The sequence below is a fragment of the Hydractinia symbiolongicarpus genome, chromosome 1, assembly GCF_029227915.1.
Source record: "Hydractinia symbiolongicarpus strain clone_291-10 chromosome 1, HSymV2.1, whole genome shotgun sequence".
Taxonomy (NCBI): domain Eukaryota; kingdom Metazoa; phylum Cnidaria; class Hydrozoa; order Anthoathecata; family Hydractiniidae; genus Hydractinia; species Hydractinia symbiolongicarpus.
Genome location: NC_079875.1, coordinates 24,065,790 through 24,091,131, shown reverse-complemented (window position 1 = coordinate 24,091,131; position 25,342 = coordinate 24,065,790). Strand labels below are relative to the sequence as shown.

Genomic DNA, 25,342 nt, shown 5'->3' with positions numbered 1-25,342 from the left:
TACTTATGTGTCATATGCTTTGAAACAATCCAACATTTACCTGGCGTCTTTATTTTATAGCTAGCTAGCTAGCTATAATATATCTGTTTGGTTCACAATAATGTTTAGGAACTAACATCGCAAACCAAACAGTCTAAGCCAAAGCCAAACAGTCTAAACCAAGATAAAGTTAAACCAGCAAACTTTTAAGAATTGTGGGACAAATAATAGATTTTTTTGAATGTTTAGCTACATTTCTGCGGTAATCCTTATTGGCTTTAACAATTGCGTGACAAGCAAAAAGATGCAGTTTTCACTCTGTTTCTTCACATGAAGTTATTATTCCGACTTTATATGAATATATGTTAATCAGAAGTTATCCATCTATATTCAATAATAAGCGTCACAGATGTTTTTGTAGAAGCTCCCGCATATCCCTGGCTGCCATGAAGTTGTTAGAGCCAGAAGGGCTTACCACTGAAACACTCAAACAGGTCTTTGGATAGGATGCATATTTTTTAAAATAAAAATAATTCAGCCAGGGATGACATCAGTAAGCAGTCATCTTTTATGGGCTGAAATTTGGCTAAATGGCATTAGGCAATTGCCATGGCGAATGCCAACTTGTAAACAAAAATTCTTGATTTCCCAACGTGGTTTTTTTTTAGCCGTTTGTAAATTTTCATACAGTAGCAAAACAAATATAAATTGCTGACCTTAAACACAAGTTTTCTTACGCAAAACTGGAAAATGTCATTTGACGTTAGCAATGTTCTGCCTTTGTAAAATTAACTGGATTAGAAAGGCTGAGGCATTAAGCACATGAATTGTCTTGGTCGGAAAATGCCATGTGGTACTTTTAAGCCAATTACACTGCCTGCAGCTTTCTTTTTTTAATATCTTTTGTTTGTACTCACTATTATACCCTGAAATTTTGTGACTTTTCCCAACTTTTATTAGACTTTCTGATTAAAAAAAAAATTTAAAATAGGGTTAAATCTGAGATATTGTAAAGTTGGTTCAATCTAAGCTGTTATTCGTTTTAGTATTTAGAATACATGGCCTGCTTTGGTTACAATGAATAAATCAGATGTAAATCACAAATAATCCCACAAATTTTTGTCAAGCTTTATTTTTTTTCTTTGTTATTTTAAGTGTATATATCTATGAAGGTAAATCTATGAAAATGCTTTATCTAATCCAAACTAAATTCTGACTAGGGAGCACATATGCTGATTAGAGCTAGCCTCACAAATATTAAGGGATATACCCTGTCGTCTATAATTTCCAGGAGGATCCATTTCATTCTCTTATTTGATGCCTTATCTTTGGTACCTTCAATAATCTTTCAGTATTCCAGACTTCACTATGTAGATGACACAGGTTACTTCTGCTTTACGTGAACGAAGAGTCTATGCTGCTTTTTTATGTCATATATGTTTTCTTTTTAATTTTTCTGCAGGCACTCCTATAATTGTCAAAAATGCATCTTCTTTTTTATTATATTGTATTGTCTTCTTACAACCCTTTATAATTGCAATAAGTGTCATTATTAACACACAAATCTCTAATTTCTTTTCAAAGCAATACAGTACATACTGCATCTGTTCAATTAGTGTCATGCTAGGAAATGGTTATTGGAGAAATATACGTTCTTTCAAATATCCGTCTGTATGGTATTGTAAATTCAACTACAAAAAGAGAATTCGGTTATGTTCATCTATAAAACAGGATGCTAGTTCTTCGACACGTATAAATTATGCCAACATTCAAATGATATCACCTGGTTTACACAAGCAAATCTTTCAAGATGTTGCAGAAGCTTATTGTGATGATGTGGATATATTACATAAAACCAAAGAACACTTGACAGCTCACGATTTGTGGGGGAAACCATCTTCTGTTACAGAAAATGTTGACTTCGAAATACCTGATCTTACTGGAAGTAATATTGCAGACCACTTTGAAAACATTGCAAGTACTCAATGCAATGAATATTTTACTAAAGCTGAACATATGGCTAATGCATTGACTAAGATACCTTGTAAACCGAGAAATTGGCAGTTTTGCTGTGGATGGACAAAGTATAATCCTGATGGAACATACGAAAGTGTAGTGGCTCCTGACGAAAATGTTTTAGTTTTTGATGTGGAGATTTGTTTGTCTTTTGGAAAAGCACCTATACTCGCTACTGCCGTTTCTAAATCAGCTTGGTATGGCATTAAACTTTATCATAATGACAGATAAAAGTGAATTTCCATTTAACTGTTTCCACATTTGCGTGTATATTTGCTAATAAAACAGTTTCCTGTAAGAATTAGCCAATCGAAACTCTAGAAAATGTAAACAGAACTTAACAAAAACAGAACGTGTTTAACTGACTTTTTAACAAAAGCCAGTTAACAGGATTAGAGTTTTTTTGTTTTTGCACCACAAAGAATTAAAAAATTTTAAATCATGATGGACTTTTCCTATTTGATTGCATCTGCCTATTGATTGAAATTGTCTCTGTAATTATGGAAATTTTTAAGAAATTGTCCTCAAACCTTATACCAAAATTTAACTCTGCTAAGCTTTAAATTTAAATATCTGTTTTTATAAAGTGTTTTGTTAAAGGGTGCTTTATAAAGATGTCTTAAAAAAATGTCATAAATGCAAAAACATTTACGCAAATTAACCTGTCAATATGACAGTAAATAAATCAGTAAGTAGTTAGGCTACAATTTATGGAAGGATTTTTAAAAATGCTGAAAATTATTATAAACCTCCTCAAAGGTATAATGCAACAACCAAGGCCTTACTAAACATTAAACATTGTTTTGCTGAAGGTATTGTTGGGTAAGTCCTATCTTGTTGGAGAATGAAACCAAAGTTGCTGACACAACCCTTACTCCTGAACATATGATCCCTATGAAAGCATCAAATCGAAAAAAACTTCTTATTGGCCACCATGTCTCATTTGATCGTGGATTTGTTAAGGAACAATATGAACTCAAAGTTAGTAGTGTATTTTTTTTTGTTTGTTTTTCACTACTTGTCGGGATTTTATAATTAAATTTAGCATTTTGTGATGTGATTCGGACCTATCACACACATTTATCACACTTAATAGTCAAATTTTGTTTTATAATTTTAAATTCCTAGATATAGTGTTGTCTTATATTCAAACCAATTATAAACATCTCTGAATTTTTCTTTTCTGATAGGATGATGGAAATCGTTTTTTGGATACTCTAAGTTTACACATGTGTGTATCAGGTGTAACAACTGAGCAAAGGAACTATATGAACACTAAAAATCCAGTAGTTTACGATTGGATGGAATTTGGCTCTACAAACAGTTTGGCAAAGATTTATGAGTTTTATTGCAATGAATCTCTGGATAAAAGTACAAGAGACTATTTCATAGAAGGAACTTTGGATGACATAAGAGAGAACTTTCAAGTATATTTCTTTATTCTTTTTGTTTGGTTTATATTTACACAGTTTTCTTATTGTAAATCAAGTACTGGTTAATTGACACTTTGTAATACGTTTCACTTTGACCATGTGTGCACAGATTATAAGAGTCAAACTACAAAGAGGTTGGAATGCATAGATTTTGTGACTACATGTTTGTTTGTTTTTTGCTTCAGGAATGCGTTCAGTATTGTGCAATGGATGTTACTGCCACACAAAAAGTATTTGAAATTCTCTGGCCCATGTTTCTTCATCATGCACCACATCCTGTAACGTTCTCTGGCATGTTGGAGATGGGCTCTGCGTATTTACCCATCAATGAAACTTGGAGAACTTACATTCAAGAGGCGGAAGATATGTATACAGCTATCCAAAATAAAATGAAAAAATCCTTGATGGCAATAGCTAATGATGTGTTGGAATTATTGATCAATGAAAGGTTTGTCCCATTGTTTTTTGTCAAATCAAAGCTGAATGTGTGAATACCTTATTAGAGGAAATTAACATTTCACTTAATAAAGTTTTGAATTTAACGTGTTAATTAAGTGGGGCATTACTTTCTTACTTTTGTTAGGGGGGAATAAGGTCTACCTTTTTGACAGGCCATTACTTCCCTGGTTATTCCTGAATTTATTATTTTTCCTGTAAAACAAACATCACTTTCTATTTAATTGTTTCATTGAAAAAACCAAGAACTATATTTTCAACAAATTTGTTTTGATACCATTCACAGTATGTCCGTCAATGTTGGCAACCGTAAAGTAATGTTTTAATGCACTTGGTATTTTTTAAAATATGTAATGTATCCTTATTCACACCCTCTTGTTGTTTACAAATTCACATAGAAAAGGAGACTAAAATGTCTTGGTTTATTTTTACATCACCATATTAATTTCATAGTGTTCTACTTTGAAAGAAATTAATTTTTCAAAACTTAATTCCTTGTAATTCCTTTTTTTTTAAAGAAAATACCTTGTTTAAATATGACAAATTTGTCTGTGAATAGAAGTTCTTTGCAAGTGGAACTGTTACAGTAAATGTTAGAACATAATATTTTATATTGTATGCATCCCTGCTTTCATATGCATAGTTTTGATTTTCTATGTAAATTAAGAATTTAATTAAACTTCTTCGATGCAAGCATAATCAAGCTGGTTTTGGCCTAAACTAACATTACCAGTTTAAACATCTTTTTGAAATCTATATAACCCTATAACGTTATGGTACATGAACATTGATCATGTCTTGTTTGTAGATACAAAGAGGATCCTTGGTTATGGAATTTAGATTGGTCCCTGCATAAATCTGTTACCTCCAACGAAAATTACATTGCCAAAATGTATGACGCTTGGATGTACAAGGGTGATGTTCATACATTAATAGAAGATTCAACAGAATTTTTATCTGAAAAACGAAAGCAGCAGCTGCATCTTGCAGGTTACCCTAAGTATGAGATGTTTTGTTTTTTGTTGTTGTTTTTTGGCAGCCAATCGCTATAATTTACCAGTTATATTTTGTGATGGAGTAGAATTTTTTTATTAGTGACTATAGTCACAGCAGGGACATTCTCCTTTCAATTTTTTTAGTGTGTGGGCTTTCCAACGTTTTTTAACCCTCACTGTAGCTAATATGTTCCCCTAATTTTTTCCCCATAGTGTAAGATATGCTTATAGTTACTATGCATACAACCTTTGAATCAAGTAGAATTATTAGAATTTATCATATTTTTTTATTCTCAAACTTTGAGTTTGTTATTTTCTCTGGTCTAGAGCAGATGTCGTATGCAGGATGGTGCATTAAATAGGAGGAATTGGCAATGAATGACAAACTAAGGTGGTGGGGGGTGGAGTATATATATTTTTGCCCAAGGCTGTGGCAAGCTGACATGGCCGGGCTAAGACTTCATACCTTTAAATTTGTCTTCCTTTTAGATGGTATCGTGACTTATGCATGCGTCCTAACCAGCCCAACTATAAACCCGGTCCTGTGAATATTTCCTCACAAACAAAGATTACACCATCAATTCTTCGTATGACATGGGATGGATATCCATTGCATCATGAACGGAAACACGGTTGGGGTTATCTTGCACCACAGAAAGATGCAAAGTATTTAGAAGAAAAGTTAGTTTCTATTTTCATCCTTTTTATCTTTTACTGTCTATGTCAGTATATCAACTACTTAGCTAGACAACTTTTTAAAGTATAACTCCGACTTAAACTGCTTAGTCAAGCAAATGGTTTAAAAGCTCTCTCAACTATTTGTACATACAGTGAGATTCATTTAGTTTTTTGTACTGCAAATGTGCAGAGAAATAAATATTTTGTCAGTTTTTTTCTTGTAGGCTGAATTTATATTTAACATTTCTTCTGTATCTTCATTATATATTTTTATTTCCATTGTTTTTCCCACGAACAATAAGGAATGAAGAAATGTGTAAAGAAAAAAGATTTCCCTTAAAGAATTATTTAAAGGTTATTAAACAACGAGAAATTGACAAGCAGAATGAAGAAACAGACATTGATATCGGAGCAGAAATATTTCAGGATGAAGTCAAAAAGGAAAAAGCAATCAATATTGGTCTTCCTGGTGTTGTTTTCTATAAATTACCACACAAGGTTAAACAATTTATATGTGTTCGTTATGAAAACTAGTTGAAGATATAATGGCATGGTCCTAATTTTCCTAATTTTCAAAAATTTTCCGTTAAATAATCCTAAAATCTACCTAATTTCCTAATTATTTTCAAGAAATTATTTGTGGGTGCCCTGTAATGGTTCTATGAAAAGTAATGGCTGATATGGTTTCGTTTTTCAAAGGGAAATGTATAAAATAATTTTTCTAAGTATGCAAAATGTATTTATTGAACTTGCCTTTCCAGGATGGTAGTGCATTTAATGTTGGAAACCCACTTGCAAAAGACTACTTAGTAAAAATTGAAGATGGCACTCTTGCTTCAACAGGAAGTTTTAACGCAAAACAACCAATACAGATGAACAAGATGTTGGCATTTTGGAGAAATGGAAGGAAAAGAATAAGGTTTAACCTTTCAGAATCAATTTATTTTTTTTATATTTTATTTGCTTTTTATATTTGCATTGGAATTTAGAAATTTTCAAAACATTTCTTTTAATGTGAATTCATATGTACATTTTTGTTTAAATTTTAAGTTATATGTCTAATTGGTTTGGTAAGTCTGTTAAATAAACTTTCGTGTTACTTAAATATTTTGGATGGAATGTAATCTTTCTCAGTCACTTCAAATTTTGCAAGCAGAATCTTTGTGAAAAATTCAGGAAATTGTTGTTAAAAATATGTTTAGATCGCAAATGACGGTATGGATAGATGATGAAAAATCAAGGTAATTTTGTTATTAAAAATCTTGTTGGTTTCTAATTTATGAGGATGGTAATTTTTGTTACATACACAAAAAGTTTATGTAAGTTAAAATAATACGAATTCGTAGTAAACGCATTCACATGTTTACAATTTCGGACGGATCCCTGAAACACTGGTATGTATCCCTAAAGGATCCCTTAGGGATGTAATCACCTGTGATAACTGGACTGAAAGTTCACAAAGTCTATACACATCGATGTGATAGTACTTTAGGTTATTTTTCTTTCAGTTCGAAAGGAGTGATCTTACCACAGGTTATAACGGCTGGTACTGTCACCAGACGTGCCGTCGAACCAACATGGCTGACAGCAAGCAATCCCTTGGTATGTCACAATGCTAATTGACGTTATTCCCTTAAATTTTGCCCCCTTTTTAAATTTCTGCATAGGAAAAGCTGAAATTGAGACAAGAGCAAAGTGGGCCTGGTCAGTGTTGGAACCACAGTATTTTAAATACTTTTTATCCAGAGACAAAAAAAATTATGTTTAAGCCTGAATTAAGTCAAAAATGGCTGTTGGAAATCTAGTTTTGTCGACAGCTTTTCTGAAACCAGCCTTTACTGGGCTTAGTACTAGTACTAGTAGGACCATAATAATGGAATATCTTGACATAAGATTTCCCAAAATTACTTGCATAGAAGTTGAGGGTCAAATTCGGATTTTTTCCAAAAAATAGTAGCTTCCTTTATGCTGTTTATAAATTTTGTCATTGCCATTGTTAATTTTCAATTCAGCCCGACCGTATTGGATCTGAATTGAAATCAATGATTCGCTCTCCTCCTGGTTATTGTTTTGTTGGCGCTGATGTGGACAGTCAAGAATTATGGATTGCATCTTTGTTGGGTGACGCTCAATTTGCTCAAATTCATGGTAAGTAAATTTTTATTTTGTTTTATGTTTTGAAAATTGTTTCCCGTAGCTGCTGTGTGGTTTGTTGTGTTGTTTGACTTCTTTTTTGTCAGATGTATGATAAATGCGAATTTTAAAATTTGCTCCTTTTTTACAGGTAGTACTGCGTTAAGTTGGATGACATTGCAGGGACAAAAGTTAGACAGGACGGATCTCCACAGCAAAACAGCAGATACGATTGGTATAAGCAGAGAACAAGCTAAGGTTAGAAAACTTTAGAAGAAATGCGTTAATAGGAAAACTTCTTTCACACAGTTGCTGACTTCAGGTCCGGTGTTCTTCGGAAGTAACATAATTATCTCCCACGTTTCCCCAAAACTCTTCAATTTAAGGTTTGTCCCATGTTTTTATTTTTAAAATGCATAGAGTGCTACATGGGTACAGCAATAATCTGTTCTTCGCTACATTTAAAATCTCCTCAAATATTCTCAATTTATTTGAACAATATAAAAATACCCTTAAATGTCCTAAGTAATATAAAGTTAGTTAAAAACCTCTTACTTTTGTTGTTTCAGATCTTTAATTACGGTCGTGTGTATGGAGCAGGGGAGAAGTTTGCTGTCCGTTTGTTGATGCAGTTCAACCACAAGTTGACCTTCCCACAAGCAGAAAAAACGGCTGCCAAATTATACGAAGCAACAAAGGGAATTCGAGTGTAAGTATTGTTCTGTTCTGTTATTAAGCGTGTATTGTTCAGGCTGGTGTAATTGTTAGAATCTAGATTCTAAAAACATTCAGGTTCATGTGTTTAAATTAGGAACAACTTTACAGTCTGAAATGATTACAGGAAAAATCAATGTAGTGTTTCGTCGCTTTCTAGAAATTCTCATATCATATTAGTTGGACCACCAAATAAAGAAGCTGTGGATAACATTTTAGAAGTTCAATTTAACAGTCTTCCACTTTTTTTACGGAAAAGGACTTCAAAAATAATTACATCCAGCCGTAGTTAAAATTTAGACGTTTTTATAAAAAAATTAACTGTTTTTGTTTTCGAATTATAATTTTTTCTATTTTCTTTTTTATGCGTTGATTTAAGTCAATATGCGCCATATTTATTTACTTTTCTCAGCTTTCATGAGCATGCACGTAGCTTACTACCATACCTCCCGGCACATATGATGAATGTGTTAAATGTTACTTATATTTTTAATTCGCCACATCTGCTTTTCGCTAGAAATTTATTTTTGTTTCTTTTTTAAACAAATTCTTCGTTTCCACACATTAGCCTGATATTATTGTAGGAATTATTGTTTTGGCTTGATCGTCACTAATCAAGCCAACACACTTGTAGGTTAATCAAATGCAATCTGCTGACATGAAAACAACTGTACCTGTAAAATCTTTAAAGGGGCCAATTATAAGTGTAACTGAATGCTTTTGGTAAAAAAGTAATTCCTTGCTAAACTTGAAAGTGATGACAACGGTGGTAAGCTTCTTTCAGATACTAAGTCATGACCTGTTTTAGTTGCCGTCTCGTGAGGAACGATAGTGTTCTACCGTAATGATCCGATTAAGCGCGCGGCATTTTTTAAGCGCCCCCCTCGAATAAGCGCCCAGGTAATTCCTCAAAGTTAAATAAGCGCCCAGCACCCTCGAATAAGCGCTCACCTGATAAAAGGGGGCGCTTAATCGAAAACTACCTTGAGAAACTGAGCGCTTATTTGAAAATTTTACTTTCTTATATTGAGAACCCTAGAAAGACATAGTTTATTTTGTTGCATCTTTTGTTCAGTTTTATTTTTCAGGAAAAAAAGACAAAATTGAAAATTACCGTTGTCTTTAATTTGTACAAAATTAGGAAAAATTTATAAGACCCCAGCATTTTTTAAGCACCCCCTCTTGATTAAGATTTTATTAAGCTTCCAGGACGATAGTTCGGATTATTACGGTTAGTGTAATAAGATTTCTTCTTAATAACAACATATGTATTTCTTCAGACGTAAACGGAAAAATATTTCTTCGAAACGTGGACTGTTATCTTCAAGAAACTAACGTACTATGTACCGTCCCTCGAGAGGGCTGGGTACCACGGGCAAAAAGAAACACAACGAAGGAGAGCACACAACAGTAGCATAATCTAACAAGCGCGTAAAAAATTGACGTGAGGGCGGCTATGCCAGAACTCGGTTCCGATTTCCGGAGTGTTTTAAGCGTGAGCACAAAAGCGCAGTGAAGAATCTTGTCCAGATTGTTCCAAGAAATTATTCGTGATTTTGTTTTTGATGCCAGCCAGGAAAGCACTTAGTTGCGACTTGTTACAATTTTTTTTTAAGGTTCAAATTGACGCCTAAGGGCAGACAGATAGCTGAAGAGCTAGACATCTCAACAGATGGAGTAATCAGTTATAACAGCTTAAAAAGAATACTCTATGAGACAGGCCTCACGTGGGAGACACGTGATGCTGTCGTGGAGATCAGAAAGGTGTGGCATGGTGGGAGGTGGGTAGACATGCTATTTAGATTCCTTGTGCCTTTCATTATTTCGAAGGTACAAACTGTCTGTACAAACTCTAAACTTATATGAGACGAAAAGTTTGAAATCTGACTAACAGGTGAGCATTTCAAGTTTTTTATATGGTTTTTCAGCGAATCAGAAATGTTCAACAAACTGGAAGAAATTGCGTTGTCTGATGAACCGAGAACTCCAGTGCTTGGATGTATGATAACAAATGCCTTGCTGCCCAAATATGTTCATGCACACGTAAGTTGTTTGTTTTGTTTGTTTGTTTGTTTTTCTTGTTATTTCTAAATCACGTCAAGGCGTTGTTGACACTACAAGATCAAACAGAATGCAACGACAATTTTTCTGTAATTTGATCTCCCTGCCAATTATTCTTTAGTACTTTCTTCCTTAGTACAAAACAAGTCGTGTGAACTGGGTGGTGCAGTCGTCAGCCGTAGATTATTTACACTTGATGTTGACCTGCATGAAATGGCTAATCACGAAATATCAGATCGACGCAAGATTTTGTATATCTATACACGATGAGGTTTTTAGACGGACTTTTAAATTGATTATTCTTGTGCGCCTGTGTCTGCAAATACTCAGCTCGTGCTTGATGTATCAATTTGGGCGCGCTCTCTTTCACTTCGTAACAACGTAATAACTCTTTTTTATAGGTGCGTTATATTGTGAGCGAGAAAGACAAATACAGGGCTGCGTTAGCGTTACAAATCACTAATTTGCTGACCAGATCTATGTTTGCATACAAGCTTGGCATGTTTGATTTACCACAGGTCAGTAAAATATGCTGAAAATTGAGCTCTTTTAAAATAAGCTCCTTTAAATGTGAAATGGTGAAAGTTGGTTTGAGGAGTAAGCCACTAAGTAAAATGATCATTGTTTTAAGAGGAACCAGAAAGAACTTAAACCACGTTCTTGTATTTGTATCTTTAACTTAAATAACGTAATCATGGTCAATCGTAACACGTTAAAGTTTGTCATAGTGTTTTGTTGAAATACACGTCTTTAATCAGGACGACATTGATAAGAAAAAATCAGTATTTCTCTGCAAATGTTTTGTGGTTGTTCATTCATTAGTGCGTAGCATTCTTCAGTGCAGTGGATATTGATAAAGTGTTACGAAAGGAGGTCGATATGGATTGCGTTACTCCCTCTAATCCTGATGGCCTGCAAAAACGGCATGCCATTCCACCAGGTATGTTGTTTTCGTTCGTTCATTCGTTTGCACTGCTGCAGCTGCTACAGTATGTCATCGAGCTTTTTTTTAAAACAAATTTAACCCTTAAAGAACTAAATCTTTGAAAAAAACACTTTTTTAGTCAACAAATAATCAGCTTCTCTAAAGCTGAGCCACTAGAGCAATCATGTTTGGTACCGGTTGGTAATCCAGCTCATCCTCTTTCTAAAACAGGGTGAGCAATTTTCATGGCAACCTACTCCCCAGGAATTATGACGGTCCAACAGTGGGGCTGTTTTTGCTCGAATATTTGTGTAACCCGTTAATTTTTTTTTATTCTTTAAATACTTTTATTTTATTATTTTTGGCGCGATAAATATTCGTACGATGGTTGTGGCCTCTTTATCTTGCCTCGTTTTTGATACCAGCGTCTTTTGTTGTTGTTACAGGAGAATCGCTGGATATCTATGAGCTGCTAAAAAAGACAAACAATGGAAAGTTAGAGACGTGATCGAGAACAAAGTGGATTTTACATAACTCAATTAAAAATGATGATCCGAAACTTAGGCGGGTGTATAATCGCAGTCAACCTGATGAAACCCGAAAGTCAAGCATTTAAACCCGAAAGTCAAGCATCATTTATTGCTGCGGATTCATGTAGCTAGGACAGCATGCGGTAACCGAATCAGGCTCGTTCGATATTTGACTGGTTGCTGGGAAGATTCCCTGTGGAATGTTAATTGTTTCCATATTTTCGATGAGTCGCATGAACTTTCGTTAATGAGAACAAAATTACAAAGCTTTGACTAACGTTATGGTTAAAATATTTTAATGGTGGTCTCATTTGTGACCCTCATTAATAAACCTGTGTGTATATTGTTACGATAAATGCATTCACTGCTGGTATATTTGAGGTTTTTTGTTTTGTTTTGGCTGCAAAATATTTGCCGGTAAATGTACTGTTTCATTTACAACTTGTTGCTATAGTGATCTCCAGTTCAGGAAAGTTTAGGAATGCTGTTAAAATTCCTGCATGAGTATACTGGACACAATTAGCTGCATTTCAGTTGACTGAGTGTGTCCCTGCCCAGCGGACACAAGTATCTGCATTTCAATTGAGTAAGTGTGTCCCTACATAAACTTAATACATAGCCTGTCCACGAATCCTACGAAATCTCTTTCGTATAGCCGCTGGTACCATAATGATATGAATTCACAGTTAATCGAAATATGACGCAACATTAATTGCCGGCTATGTGGGCTACGACCGAAGCTTTGACATTGGCAAATATTTAATATCATGTGTCTCCTTTCTTTATCTTGTTGTTTTAATTGTATTATAGAGATTCAGTTTACCTCCATGCATTATTCACGCTAATAAAAATGTGAAATTATGTTTAATAATCTGACCAACGTTACTATAACTCTGTGAATAATTTTATTTAAAGAGTTTTTGTTACAGAAAACCACAAAACAATCCTTTTAGCTGAAATTGACAGCCAATTACTCTGAAACCTTTAGCTAGCAAAAAGCAAGAAAAAATTTGAAACTCTTGGAAAGTTATAAATATAACGAAATCTGTTAGGTTGTGGTTTATACAAAGTATATTTTTAGGAAAATTGAACTGCGGTTAACAGAAGTCTTTCTTATGATACTATCGATAGAGAAAGTGATAACGTGGTGGGGCTTGTTATTAAAAACACCTGGGAAGAGAACAAGCGTTTAGTAATTACAGTATTTTATGCTCTCCCCCTTCTATTTAAGTTTTTTGTGAGAAAATTAGCGTGTCCATTGATCTAGGATTTCTTTTCAGCTAAAAGCTTATGTTACTTAATTTATCCGTATCAATGCAACTTGTTTATTCTCATCGTATCAACTTCGTCTCCAGGGCTTGATAGGTTTTTTGTATTGGAAAAGAAGACTCCTCAGAAATAAAAGAAAACCTAAAAAGCTCTGGGGATGAGGTTGCTCCACCTTAAATGTGAAATCATACAATAACATCCGTAGGAAACAACAAATAAAGACTAAAGTCCCCTTTCTTTTCCTGTCACCAAGTTTTTCCAACGAAGAGGCTTCCACCACGAATTGATGAAAGTGAAACAGCCTTATTAAAATATAAATCTTATTAATTTTACCAGTATTTCAAATTGTCATTAATAACGTCGGTTGGATCAAAAGGTTTTTTGTTGCATTATTTTATTTATTGCCTTCGTGGTTTGGAAGTATCTTTGGTTAAGAAATGGATAACATAACACATAGTTTTCATAATTTTGCAAAACGTTGCCTAACGACGATGGGAATGACACTCTTAATATCAGCCTAGAGTAAATATTAAGGTAAGGATTCTAAACATTTCTTTAAACATACTTAGAATTTGTTCGCTAAATATTAGTCTGCAACTTTGTGCTTCTTTACTTATTTAAAATGCCGAGAAAGCTGTTTTGTTAGTAAGTTTATCTTGGTGGCCAAGCTGTTGTGTTGTAACAACATTCCTTGAGGACACCAAAACCTAACTTCGAAATAATATCAAGAGTGTAGGGATAAAATAAGCATTCGGCCTATTTTTGTTTCCAGAGCTCTTGAAATAAACCTAGGTTTGTCTCTGGGAACGGGAAGCATTCAACCTCGATCCCAAGTTTCATTTTTCTCACCATCCTCATATTATAAAGAGAAAAGGAAGTCCTGGAGACGAGGCAGTAAAACATTTACATTATAGCCAATAAGAAATGTTTGTTTCATTCGAATAGCTCGAATTAAGAAATAACTAAATATATACTTCACTAAATGTTTTAAGTCATGATGACCAATATTGACAAATCTTTACAGCTTTTTATACATGCGTGCGTATCATTGTAGGTGAAAAAACAGGAGCATAAATATTGCGATTATGAAAATTTATACAGATTTTTTAGAAGCACAAGATCCGATAGGCATTGAAATTTAGATTTTTTTAACTATATTCTCTTTTCTAAAAAAGTTTCACAAGTTGAAAGCGTTTCGTTTTAAATGGATTTATTTCACTTTGTGGTGTGTTGTTTATATCTTTTACGTGCAAGAGTTAGTACGCATGTCCATTGTTCACAACGCAAAACCAAAACATTACGTCATCTATACATGTCAGTGGTTTAGAGCTGAACTGCAGTCAACAGATCGAAAGTCTTTCTGACGAGACAATCGATAGAGGGAAGTAAAATAAAATGCAGTGATTTTTTTATTTAAAGGAACTGGGAACAAAGCTAGCTCACAAGTTTATTTGTATGGAAGAATTCTTTTTTTAGTGAATTTTTTTTATTTCTAGTAAAAAGTCCTGGTAACTAATTGGTCAAAAAAATACTGACGCGCATACGAGATAGATCAAAGAAAATCTTTTTGAAGTTAAAAAAATATGACCATGGCAACATGGATTTTAAGAATAATGTATTGCACAATACATTTGAAGAAATTTACCATTTAGTTCAATAGTGGTGCAATTAAGTCGGATTACTTATGACAATTAGTTTCCAGGAATTCTATTATGTAGAACAATAGAAGAGTGATTGACGTAGGACTGATGGACGTCTCGAGATACAATGTGATGCAGTGAACAACAAATGTCAAAACTGAAGCGCACGATTTAAGTCATCAAATTGATTTTTTCGTAAGGTATTATATTCTCTTGTGTATTTTTTTTAATATTTCTAATTATTATTTATGTATTTCTGTTTCCTATTTATGTTTTTAAATTCCTACATGAACTTTTTAAGAGTTTATTACTTTCCACACTAATATTTTAAATGAATAAATTCCAATTCTCTTTATCGACATGTGATCAGCTTAGATGTAAGAGGATCTCTTTTAGTAGGTAAACTGACTTTTTAGAGCGTATAATAACAACAACAACAACAACAACAAAAGCAAGTAAGGGAAATTCAAAGAAAGAGACAATAGTTTCAGGTTACCTTTTCCAGTCTAGGGCCCTACTTAAAAGAAAAGCTGCTACTGTACACATGCATAACCTTATTCAACAATCTATGCATTAGCTACAATCTTGGATAAAGATTTGAGACGCAAAGTTGCTACTTTTGCACACACGTAAGCCAGGTAAACAGCGTTGAAAAGTTGCTAGTCACATTGTTTAGCACGCCCGCTGAAATAATCCAGTTCAGGGCCCTTGCAGACTGTGAAAATCGTGAAAAATGGCCATGCTGACGTCGTCAACAACAATTAGCAGATTTTAAGAATTTGGACTTAATCAAATAACTCTAAACATTGACAAGAAAACTTTGACAAGTTCAAAATGTGTCAATCTAATATAGAAATTAGCTTTATTTTATTTCTGTTCCGTGCGAGTTATTAAAAATCGTGAATCTGTATAAACGCATTCGTTTTTCAGCAAGTGACATAAATTTCAACAACATTAAAAACATTGCACAGTTTACACTGACACGCAATGCAGCGTCTTTGGATTTGACAAACACTTGAAAATTACAACATAACTGATAAATATCGTTTAGATTACAGTTTAGTTTCTTTGTTTTCATCAGAGATAAAACCAACAACATTGAACTACCCTACATGCGTTGACTGTTGGCAGCTATCAATCAATAACAACAAAAAAAAACATTGTTCTGTTCGCTAAACTAAGTTAAATTATAAAACAAGAAGCCTTGGGGGCTCTAAGAATTTCCGCGCGCTACCACAAAATTTGATGAAAACCTGCTAATTCGTTGTGTTATTGTGCCAAACATTCGAAGGGGTTTGGTGCATGAACCTCTGAAGATAAAGCTTATCCGTGACATTATATCTTACAACAAACGCAAACAAAACGAAACGTGTCATAATAAACTCACATTTTAAAAGAAATTGGTAACAAAAAATACAGCCTATCATTCATGGTTGAAAGTCTTGCGATTGAAACGTTTATGGTCTTAAACGGCATTAGTTGACAAAAAATCAAAATTTTGATGTGACGATCATTTTCAGCATACTTTTTTTATTAACTGTGTCAATTTTTGTCGAAAATAAAGCAGTTTTATTTTTTGGATAAATTTTGGCCTGAAATGACATTTAGGTGACAAAAAATCAAACTTTTGTACCATCATCATTTTCAGCATACTTTATTTGTTAACCGTGCCAGATTTAGTCGAAAATGAAGTGGTTTTAATTTTTGGACCAATTTTGGCCTAAAATGGCATTAAGGTAAAAAGAAATCAAAAGTTTGATGTCACCATCATGTTCAGCATACTTTATTTGTTAACTGTTCCAAATTTTGTTGAAAATAAAGTAGTTCTAATTTTTGGACCAATTTTGGCCTAAAATGACATTTAGGTGACAAAAATCAAAATTATTATGTCACCATTATGTTCAGCATACTTTTTTTGTTAACTGTGCCAAATTTTGTCGAAAACAAATACCAATTTTGTCCTGAAGCGTCAATACTAGACTTCCCAGTAGTTAAGAAGCTTGGGTACGAAGTTTACATCTGTGACGGACCAACGTGAAATCCCAGGGTCGATTATTTCTCAAAAAATGCTCCGAAAGAAAAAACGACGGTTTTAAAGAATTTCCTACGCCTTCGGGCGCGGAAATTCAACAAAGAAAGGGTACAAGAAAATGTTTTTAAGATATCCTTACCGCCGAGCATATTTAACCCTATTCGGTCCGGGGAGGGGGGGGGGGGGATTCCGCCCCCCCCCTGACGGTTTTTTTTAATAACTCCTGATTGCTTTGTTATATGGCTATGATACTTACTGAGTTTCAACATTTATCTATTAGACACCTGCATGCTAATTTTTTAGATCCCATACCTTTCAGAGGCTTTGATATTGGCCATTACTTGAAACTACCCCTAAAAATCTCTATGAAATCCTTATAATGGGGAAAATATAATAACTCCTGTTAGGATTATCCTTAGAACTTGACACAACTTTGCTTCATCAAGAAGAATCATTTGGAATAATTTGAACACGTGACTAACCCGATTTCCCGATTTTGTCGGATTTTACCCAAAAATCGGAAAAAAACGGATTTTCGGGCAATTTTTGGCAATTTTTTATCCGATCCATGTAAAAACCGGAAGATATGTTAAATAACTTTTATTTACCTTTCAGAAACTTCAAACAGAATGTGAAAATTCGCTCTAGAACAAAAGTAATTATATTTGAAGCAGATAGTGGCATTTTTAACAATTTTCAAGCTTCTGATGACGTCACAGAAAATGTGCTGACGCAAGCAAAAGTTTATTGGCGCCATTTTGTTCCTTTTATGACGTAATATAAGTGTGCCAAGTTTGATTCAATTTGAACAACCCTATGAAAAGTTATTGAGGGGGGGCGGAATCCGCCCCACCCCCCCCCCCCCCCAGGTCATAGTATGTTCGAAAAACCCCGGACCGAATAGGGTTAAAGTTCTTTACAATTTTTTTTGAAAAATATTTCTATACTAAAACTATCTATTTACTATAGCCATCGTTTGTAGCCACTGTTGCGTAATTTAAAATAAAAAAAATATGATTTTATTGTAATGTAGAAAGAAATAAAAAGCAGGTTCGGGAGTTTGTTGGAAAAACTTGTTGGCTAGCTAAAAGAAAAATTAAAAGAGAATTAGTTCTTCACCTAAGAAAGTATAAAATAAATATCGTTGCAAACCTAAGTTCATTTCTTCTTTTTCCCTCTTTAAACAGCACAGACTGTTCTATAAACTTAACTCAAGGAGCTATCATAAAAATAATAACCTTTATTAATATTTCTTTATTTTCTCTACTGACATGACAAAACTTTATAACTTTCCTTAGCAGTTTTTATTGTTTACGTTTTTTTTCTTTTCTTCTTAAAAAGAAGAAATTTCGAACGTCGTAATCGATTTCAACTTCATTTCGCGCCGAAAAGTCACCTCAGACGTACGCAAGAAATATCTTTTCGAGATACGCCAGTAGGTAATATATTTTGAAAAATGTTTTGAACCTCGAAACCATTGTCCCCCTCCGGCAGATACAATGTAAATTGCGCCTAAAAACGATTTCACTCCTAACGGGTACGTAACTTAAAAAAGGAGTTGCAGTTTTGTTAAAGTTTAAAACATTGGAATACGCACTGATTGTTGATTTAAAACCATAGCTATTCACCTCTTTCTTTTATTCTTTCACAATAACTTCATAGACGTGATTCAACATGCTGGGATTATTTAATTGAATAATAGAATTTACATAAAAGGCTTATGTTAAGTTATTGTCATGAATTGACGTGCTAAAAAAGTGGCCAATTAAAGACCATGAAACCAAGAGGTCTGGGTCAACAGAATATTTAACCGATTCGTATAAAGGAAAGAATGCAGAACAATTAAACACGCTTAATGTACTTAAAATTTCTTTTAAAATATTTTAGTTTCCATAAAATTATAGTATCGTATTACTGCACGTGTTGCGGTTTGTTGGATGGTAGAGAACTGCTGTGTGGTACATGTAGCTTGAACTTCTATATTTCGAAATTGTTAAAACCTCGCAAAATTTGCGAAAAATAATTTCCTGAAAAAAAATGCAAAACCCCAAAGATGCGTTGACGATTAATTTCGCCCACCGAATTACGTATTGGAAAAAGCCTGGTTAAAAATGTTTTGTTTTTTTTGTATAGAAAACTTAAAAAGTGACTAAAGAACTCTGGGTGAGGCTTTTTTTCCGACAATTTTTTTTTTTTGCGTGATAATAAGTACATAAATTTTGAGTAGGAATAACTATTATAGACAAAGCTTCTAATGACGTCATAGACAAGAATGCTTATATCAGCAAAAAACTATTTGCTATCATTTTGTTTATTTTATGACATACATCCTACAACCGGACCAATTCTTTTGTTTTCAAGAAAGTCCATCCACAAGTTTAGAGCGGTCGGGAACGAAACCAACCCCCTTTAGGGAAATTTTAGAAATGAAATACGATCTTACAAAAAGTTCTTCGTCTCTTTTTTATACCGGGGTGGTGAGAAGAAAAGAGGCATAGGGTCGAGGTTGTTCAATCCCGCTATCCATGTAATCCACTTGTTCACTTCTGTTTTTCACATGTGAACTTCCTTGTTTCACATAGTGAACAGTTAAGTTGGATAAAAACATAACGCTCTATATTACGGTCACCCAACAACCCCGTTTATTTCACGTCCGTGTTTTTTTTGTGGTCAACGAAAACGATTCCAGAAAAAAGTCTTAGGGAAAAATTGCAATATATCACGCGACTCTCAATAATTCTAAATCTTCACCCCGAAATGAAACAATTTGATTGGTTATACTGCTATTTTCATTGTCCCGATAATTTATCTCTTATGTCAGCAGAACTTATTTTACATCAATGTCAATCAGCTGGAATGTTAATTACGTGCCGTGGTTAAATGGATTTTAAAAAAGCCTGAAGGTTAAAATAATGACCCCGCAATCGCAACTGCGCATGCGTTGCGCACATTGCATAAAAGAAAAGCTAGAAGTGTTATATGGGAAATAAGTGCATCAAAAATTACATTTTAAAATCAAACTATGCAGTTGTTTTCAAACATGAATGCTGGTTTTGAGTGGGTGGACAAATACTGTACATACCTCCTACATGCACACCATCATACAGGTTTTCTGCACTCTCCATCGTTAGACTTAAATTATTTGATAAATGACAACATTAACGTATGTTAATTACGAGCGGGTTTAATTAATTAAGTTTATATAATCAGTAATTGACATGTCAAACTGTAAAACAATGACTTGTAATTGGTTTATTTTTATTGAGCTATGGTCACACTTCCGGTTATAAATGATGATGGTTTGTTATTTCACAGAAGTGTTTTAGCAGAAATAGTAATAAAACCACAGTGTAGGAGCACTTTAGTCATACCTTGGTAATTACCACTGCTATCAAGGGTCGAGTTTGATACAGAGTAGAAATTTTTTTTATGGTTGTGTTTTTTTAAAAATAAGATGAATTTAAGAAAACTGTCGAAAACCGTAAGGATAGGTATGTATCGATTATGTTTCGTTAGTCTTTTCGCTTTGTCGATTTTGGAGAAAACAGAAGAACTCCAAGGATTCATTCTTACTTAAATTACAGTGAATTAGCTTATATTGCTTCACAGACCAGAATACTGGGTGTTAAGGTATAGTGAAATTGGCGAAAAAAGTGTGTCACGGGGTTTTGGAAAAAAAGGAGTCAAAAGACAATATTTCTTGTTATATCTTTCATATACACAGGACACAAAAAACTGGAATTTTGTCTTACAAAAAGGTTTTTATTTAATTGATTGTTGGGCGAGGTCAGTTTTTAATGGTTGAGGCCGTAAAATGACGTTCGCTTAAGAGAGGTTTACGATAAAAATTGTCTGCAATATAGAGATCGTTTATGAGAGTTTGTCCGTCATCCTTTACGAAGAAGAGTTCGCTGTAAAGAGGTGCATATATTCGCTATAAATTTTCGCGGTAGCTACAATTTTTCTAAACAACTGTCGCCACTCACTTAAATATTTTTTTTATGTGAAATTTAATTTTTTCAATTCGACATGATACAATGTGAAATGACAGGGACAAATACATAAATATATAAAGAAATTAATAAACTAGTCGTTAGCTCGTAGAACAATCCACGGGAATTCACCGTCGTGATTATTTCGCGAACCTGCTATAACATTAATCTGCGGTAGTCATGGTCCCTGGAAAAATACATTGATAGGCACGGAAGCAGTAAAAACTACACATTTTTCTTTCTTTTATAGCATAGTTTATCAGAACTAGTGTTGCACGCTTTTTGGTTAAATTCATATATTTAACAATAATGCGCGCATATTTACCTCCAGATTAGGGTTAAGGAAGAGACATCTCTTGTAAATAGCTTTAAAAAAATCTAACTTTGACATTAACTTGCGCTTTTTGTTCAGTTAAAAACAGAAGAATAATTTCAGCAAACAAACAAACACATCCAGCTTTAAAAAAAATAATTATTTTTCTTGTTTGAAACAAAATTTAATAAATTCCGAATTCATGTTTAGAACAAACAAAAAATTTACTTACAACATCTTTTTCTTATCATAAAACTTGAAAAAGCGCGAATTTTATAACGAAACAGACAATGCAATGTTAATTTTTCGTAACTTTGACCGTGCATGCATTCAGATCAAAAAAACTGTATCGAGGGAACAATAAAAGCTAACTACTCATGACTTTTGTATAAGACTTTTTAAATTAAACAAAAGTTTTTGTAAAACCAAGAAAAAGGCGAATTAATTTATATTTTGCATTTTGTGTCTGTATCACGACTTTTTCTCGCGCACAAACAGACAGAATATGGCTAATATTATATATTTTTGGGTCCTTATTTCGGCTTTTTTTATGCTTGCTGACATTAACTTGAGCGTCAACAGTGTTTTCTAACCATGTCTTTTAATATTTTGTTATTAAAAGATATAGGCGGAAACCACATCAGTGTATAGACTGTGGTGAAATGAATAATTTCCGCTTGTTTTGAGTAGTGTATATGACACTTAAGAAGTGCTTAACAAGACTTCTTTTGTTTTTCCGTTATATGGCAACAGCACTCACTTATTTTCTATATATTTTTTTAATAGTCATTAATATAACTAGATCCTAGATGCAGCCTCGCTGCTAAGAAAATAACCCTGGGGAAAAGATGGACCGTATACACTAAAACAGCCTATACTTTCACCATTCCAACCTCGTTTCCAGGATTATTCTATACCCATGTTATGCTAGCAATGTTGCATAAGGTGGTAAATGATTATATTATGATGTACAAGCATAAAAACTTGAATAGCTTTAAAATTATTTTTTCTGGTTTTGTTTTTCCCTCCCACTCAATATAAGATTTGCCTGCTTCTAGCGTCAAGCACATGCGAAAACATTAAAGAATAAGTTCAAAGAAGGGGATAACATAACCATTAAAGAAGGTTATGGTTAAAATTAAGGCCAGCGGCGCAATGAACTATAGTGACTTTGACATAAGGCAACACAACCCTGGAGATGAGCTTGATACCAGAAAAAATAGGATTTAACTAAAATAGGATACTTTACGTTAAATTTGGGGTTAGTCACATTTCATTTTTTTGCTTTTTTAATTCCAGGTCGAAAAAGGAACAAGTACACGGTTAATTCCGAAAAAGTGACTGAAGTAATGAAACTTGACCCACATTGCATCGTGAAATATGGATTTTTAACGAAATCACCTCCGTTGGAGAAAATTAAGAGTAAAGTGGCCCGGTGGCATCTGCGATGGTTTGTTTTATACGATACAAAACCAAGAGCTGATATTGACCCTGCGGTGGAGAGAGAAGTTGAACTCTATTACTACACGAATGAAGATAGTCAAAAGCTTGGCGAGCTTCCGTTAGGTATAAACAAAACTTGTTCTGTTGATCCAGCCTAACTCCATTTTTTGTGAATTGTTTTAGAAAAAAATTAAATCGATACACAAAAAAATTCGGCAGCAATAAAATGCTGATGATTTAAAATATTTGGAATATGTGATTATATCATTGTGTCTCGCTGATACAGGTTGTTTTGTAGCTACTGATGTTCCTGAAATGCTATGAATAATTGACAGTAATTGACTATAACACTCTCTTTAGGTCGGATTGATTTGATTGGTTGCGAAGTGCGTCAACATTCAGGAAGATTACATGGCTATCCTTACGTCATTGATATAATAACGCCTAACCGAACCTTCTATTTGTGTGCAACGCAAAAGCCGGTACATCGAGACTGGTTGAGAAAAATATACCAGCACAGTATACCTCCATTAGTTAACGTTAGTTAGTTACTTATTTGTTTGTTTGTTCCAATGAGTCCTGAAAAGTCCGCTATTCTGTGCAACTTTAATACGAAATTGGCGTTAATAGGTATTAATAAAGGAACAGGAGCCTAGCAAAAATCCATTTGTTAATTTTGGCTTTAAGATTTTGTGCGTGCTTTAGTATGACACGGTTTTGGACAACAAACAAGTAACAGTGATCATTACAGAGATTATCCCGTCCGTCCTATTTATTCCGGTCCTCAGAATATCACCGGTCGTACATATCCCGGACAATCTATTTCGTGCATATGTAGCACAATGTAGCGATTCCGCTGCCATTTTGAATAAAATACGTGTAATAATAAAGGGGACGTCCATTTAATTGACTTATTGTTACTTTAGTACAAACAAATTGAAGCCTACCAACCATACTCGAGCTGGGATGGATTGTCCGCAACAGAAAGACATCTGTAAGTCTTTGTTTATTTCTTACGACTGCGTTTATTCATGCAAAAAGCTGAAATTAATTATTTTGGAGTGTTTCATTTCCCAAAATATGTATTTTATTTTAAGGGAAAAAAACGTTTGCCGTTTTCGGAAAATTTACAAAACTTTATTTCCACTGAATATTCCAATTAGAAATGTTCGTTGAGAATTTCACTGTTATATCGTACAAAATTCATAAAAACTAGTCCAAACAAGATCAAAAAATAGGAGAAGTCTTTACGGAGCGGGAAGAGAGTTATAAGCCCTCATTATCACGCAATATTTCATCGGGAATCTGTAATATAATATAATATAATATAATATAATATAATATAATATAATATAATATAATATAATATAATATATATAAAATCTAAATTCGTAGGATCGCGAAAGTTCTTTCCTGTAAAATGTAAAACTTTTGCTAAACTTTGAAAGCTTCTTCTCATCCTCCTTTTAAATATTGTAGAAAATATCATCAAACGTTTGAAAACAGACAGCCTTCTGTCGAATCTCCAGAACAAAAACATGCGACTACAGCTCCAACATCTCCCACAAATAAAGCTGCTTTTTGGGGAGCCACGCAATTCTTTGAACCTACCACGCTACGACATAGCAGACTTTCAACTTCGAGTATGTTAAACACAGCGAGCAGCGACGAAGACGTTTTTGCATACAGCCAATCTGCGTGGGATTTTAAAAGTGCTTTAAATCACTCCAAACGACTTCAGCTAAAACCCACACTGAGTATTGTGCCGCTCAATCCTGCTCTGGATTCTGACACAGGTAAATAATTTGACATTTATACTATTTATGTGTATAGAAATTCTGTGGCATCTATCATCCATATTTCTAGGAGGGGAGGGGTGTCCCTTTTACGTCTCAATGTGCCGATGAAAGACAACAATAAAAAGCTTAGAAACGAAACTGCTACTTCTGAGAAGCAGTTCAAGGATTCGTAAGATAACAGTGAGGTTGCAATTGGCACCCAATTTTGTCCCCAGGGCCTTGTTGATAAAGTTAATAGCGGCGAAAAATTGACCACTCTGTAATAACCACAAGACCCTGGAGACGCGGTTGACCTGCACTGTGCACATTCTTATTTTTGCGTGTGTTTAGATGAAGGAATAGTTCGCACCAGTAGTGAATCTTCTTCGACATCTACGAACGCCCAAACGACGAACGTAACGAAAACTTTCTTTCGCTCAAGCGAGTTTGATAATTGGGAACGTGGCATGTTTTCGGGACCTAAGCTATCACCAACAAAAAAGGCCCCACTACTACATCAAAAGTCCAGTTCGCTCGTTGATATTCCAAGCACGCTTAAAAACAATAATAACGATTTGTTTGTTCCCTTAACACGTCAAGAAGCAAGCATGACTATGCAACGTCTAGCAAAGGGGAAAGGAAACCCTCGTGACAGACGAACATTTCCCACGGAGTTTATTTCCTTCGAAGCACACGTCTGATAACAAAGAAGAAAGTGCATGTATTCACGGAACTGAGACATTTTGTATTGTCACTCTCCATCGCACGAAACATTAAGTGGGACACGCTTCGTTTTACAAGAGACTTTTTGATCACCGTGACTGAGTTTCTGGCTGCAATTTATCCATTTTGTTGATTTTTTTTTAGTTGGATTTTGTAAATAAATTTGTAAATAAAAATTTAACGACCGGATTTTGTTGTAAATCAAGAACACCTATCTCCAAAAACTTTATCA

The 25,342-nt window shown here is 34.0% G+C and overlaps 2 protein-coding genes across 6 annotated transcripts; both read left to right on the top strand.

The window, feature by feature from the left end:
• The first annotated feature begins 1,057 nt into the window (after nucleotides 1-1,057).
• On the top strand, nucleotides 1,058-12,295 carry LOC130647715 (DNA polymerase subunit gamma-1-like). The gene is made up of 19 exons (XM_057453673.1): nucleotides 1,058-2,192; nucleotides 2,808-2,976; nucleotides 3,186-3,422; nucleotides 3,614-3,876; nucleotides 4,693-4,884; nucleotides 5,369-5,560; nucleotides 5,860-6,055; nucleotides 6,319-6,476; nucleotides 6,760-6,798; nucleotides 7,066-7,159; nucleotides 7,570-7,705; nucleotides 7,842-7,948; nucleotides 8,260-8,399; nucleotides 10,021-10,185; nucleotides 10,333-10,447; nucleotides 10,602-10,736; nucleotides 10,867-10,983; nucleotides 11,288-11,405; nucleotides 11,837-12,295. The coding sequence occupies exons 1-19, from the start codon at nucleotides 1,354-1,356 to the stop codon at nucleotides 11,896-11,898; spliced, it is 3,474 nt and encodes a 1,157-aa protein (XP_057309656.1). The 5' UTR covers nucleotides 1,058-1,353; the 3' UTR covers nucleotides 11,899-12,295.
• Nucleotides 12,296-13,599: 1,304 nt separating this feature from the next.
• LOC130647684 (uncharacterized) lies at nucleotides 13,600-25,299 on the top strand. Of its 5 annotated transcripts, none has more exons than XM_057453662.1 (7): nucleotides 13,627-13,723; nucleotides 14,908-15,024; nucleotides 22,466-22,732; nucleotides 22,970-23,148; nucleotides 23,536-23,603; nucleotides 24,089-24,405; nucleotides 24,739-25,299. In XM_057453662.1, the coding sequence occupies exons 3-7, from the start codon at nucleotides 22,516-22,518 to the stop codon at nucleotides 25,086-25,088; spliced, it is 1,131 nt and encodes a 376-aa protein (XP_057309645.1). In that variant the 5' UTR covers nucleotides 13,627-13,723; nucleotides 14,908-15,024; nucleotides 22,466-22,515; the 3' UTR covers nucleotides 25,089-25,299. The 5 variants fall into 5 exon arrangements, with proteins under 5 accessions (XP_057309637.1, XP_057309645.1, XP_057309627.1 ...); XM_057453644.1 differs by having other exon boundaries at nucleotides 13,628-13,723; nucleotides 14,908-15,029; XM_057453654.1 differs by lacking the exon at nucleotides 14,908-15,024 and having other exon boundaries at nucleotides 13,600-13,723.
• Nucleotides 25,300-25,342: the final 43 nt, after the last annotated feature.

Excerpts from the sequence above, each read along its gene's own strand:
- LOC130647684 (XM_057453629.1), top strand. The coding sequence starts at position 20,316 with ATGAATTTAAGAAAACTGTCGAAAACCGTAAGGATAG. Across the intron at positions 20,353-22,465 it reads GTCGAAAACCGTAAGGATAG|GTCGAAAAAGGAACAAGTAC; the intron begins GTATGTATCGAT and ends TTTTAATTCCAG. Across the intron at positions 22,733-22,969 it reads GCTTGGCGAGCTTCCGTTAG|GTCGGATTGATTTGATTGGT; the intron begins GTATAAACAAAA and ends CACTCTCTTTAG.
- LOC130647715 (XM_057453673.1), top strand. The coding sequence starts at position 1,354 with ATGACACAGGTTACTTCTGCTTTACGTGAACGAAGAGTCTATGCTGCT. Across the intron at positions 4,885-5,368 it reads CATCTTGCAGGTTACCCTAA|ATGGTATCGTGACTTATGCA; the intron begins GTATGAGATGTT and ends TCTTCCTTTTAG. Across the intron at positions 6,477-6,759 it reads AATGGAAGGAAAAGAATAAG|ATCGCAAATGACGGTATGGA; the intron begins GTTTAACCTTTC and ends AAATATGTTTAG.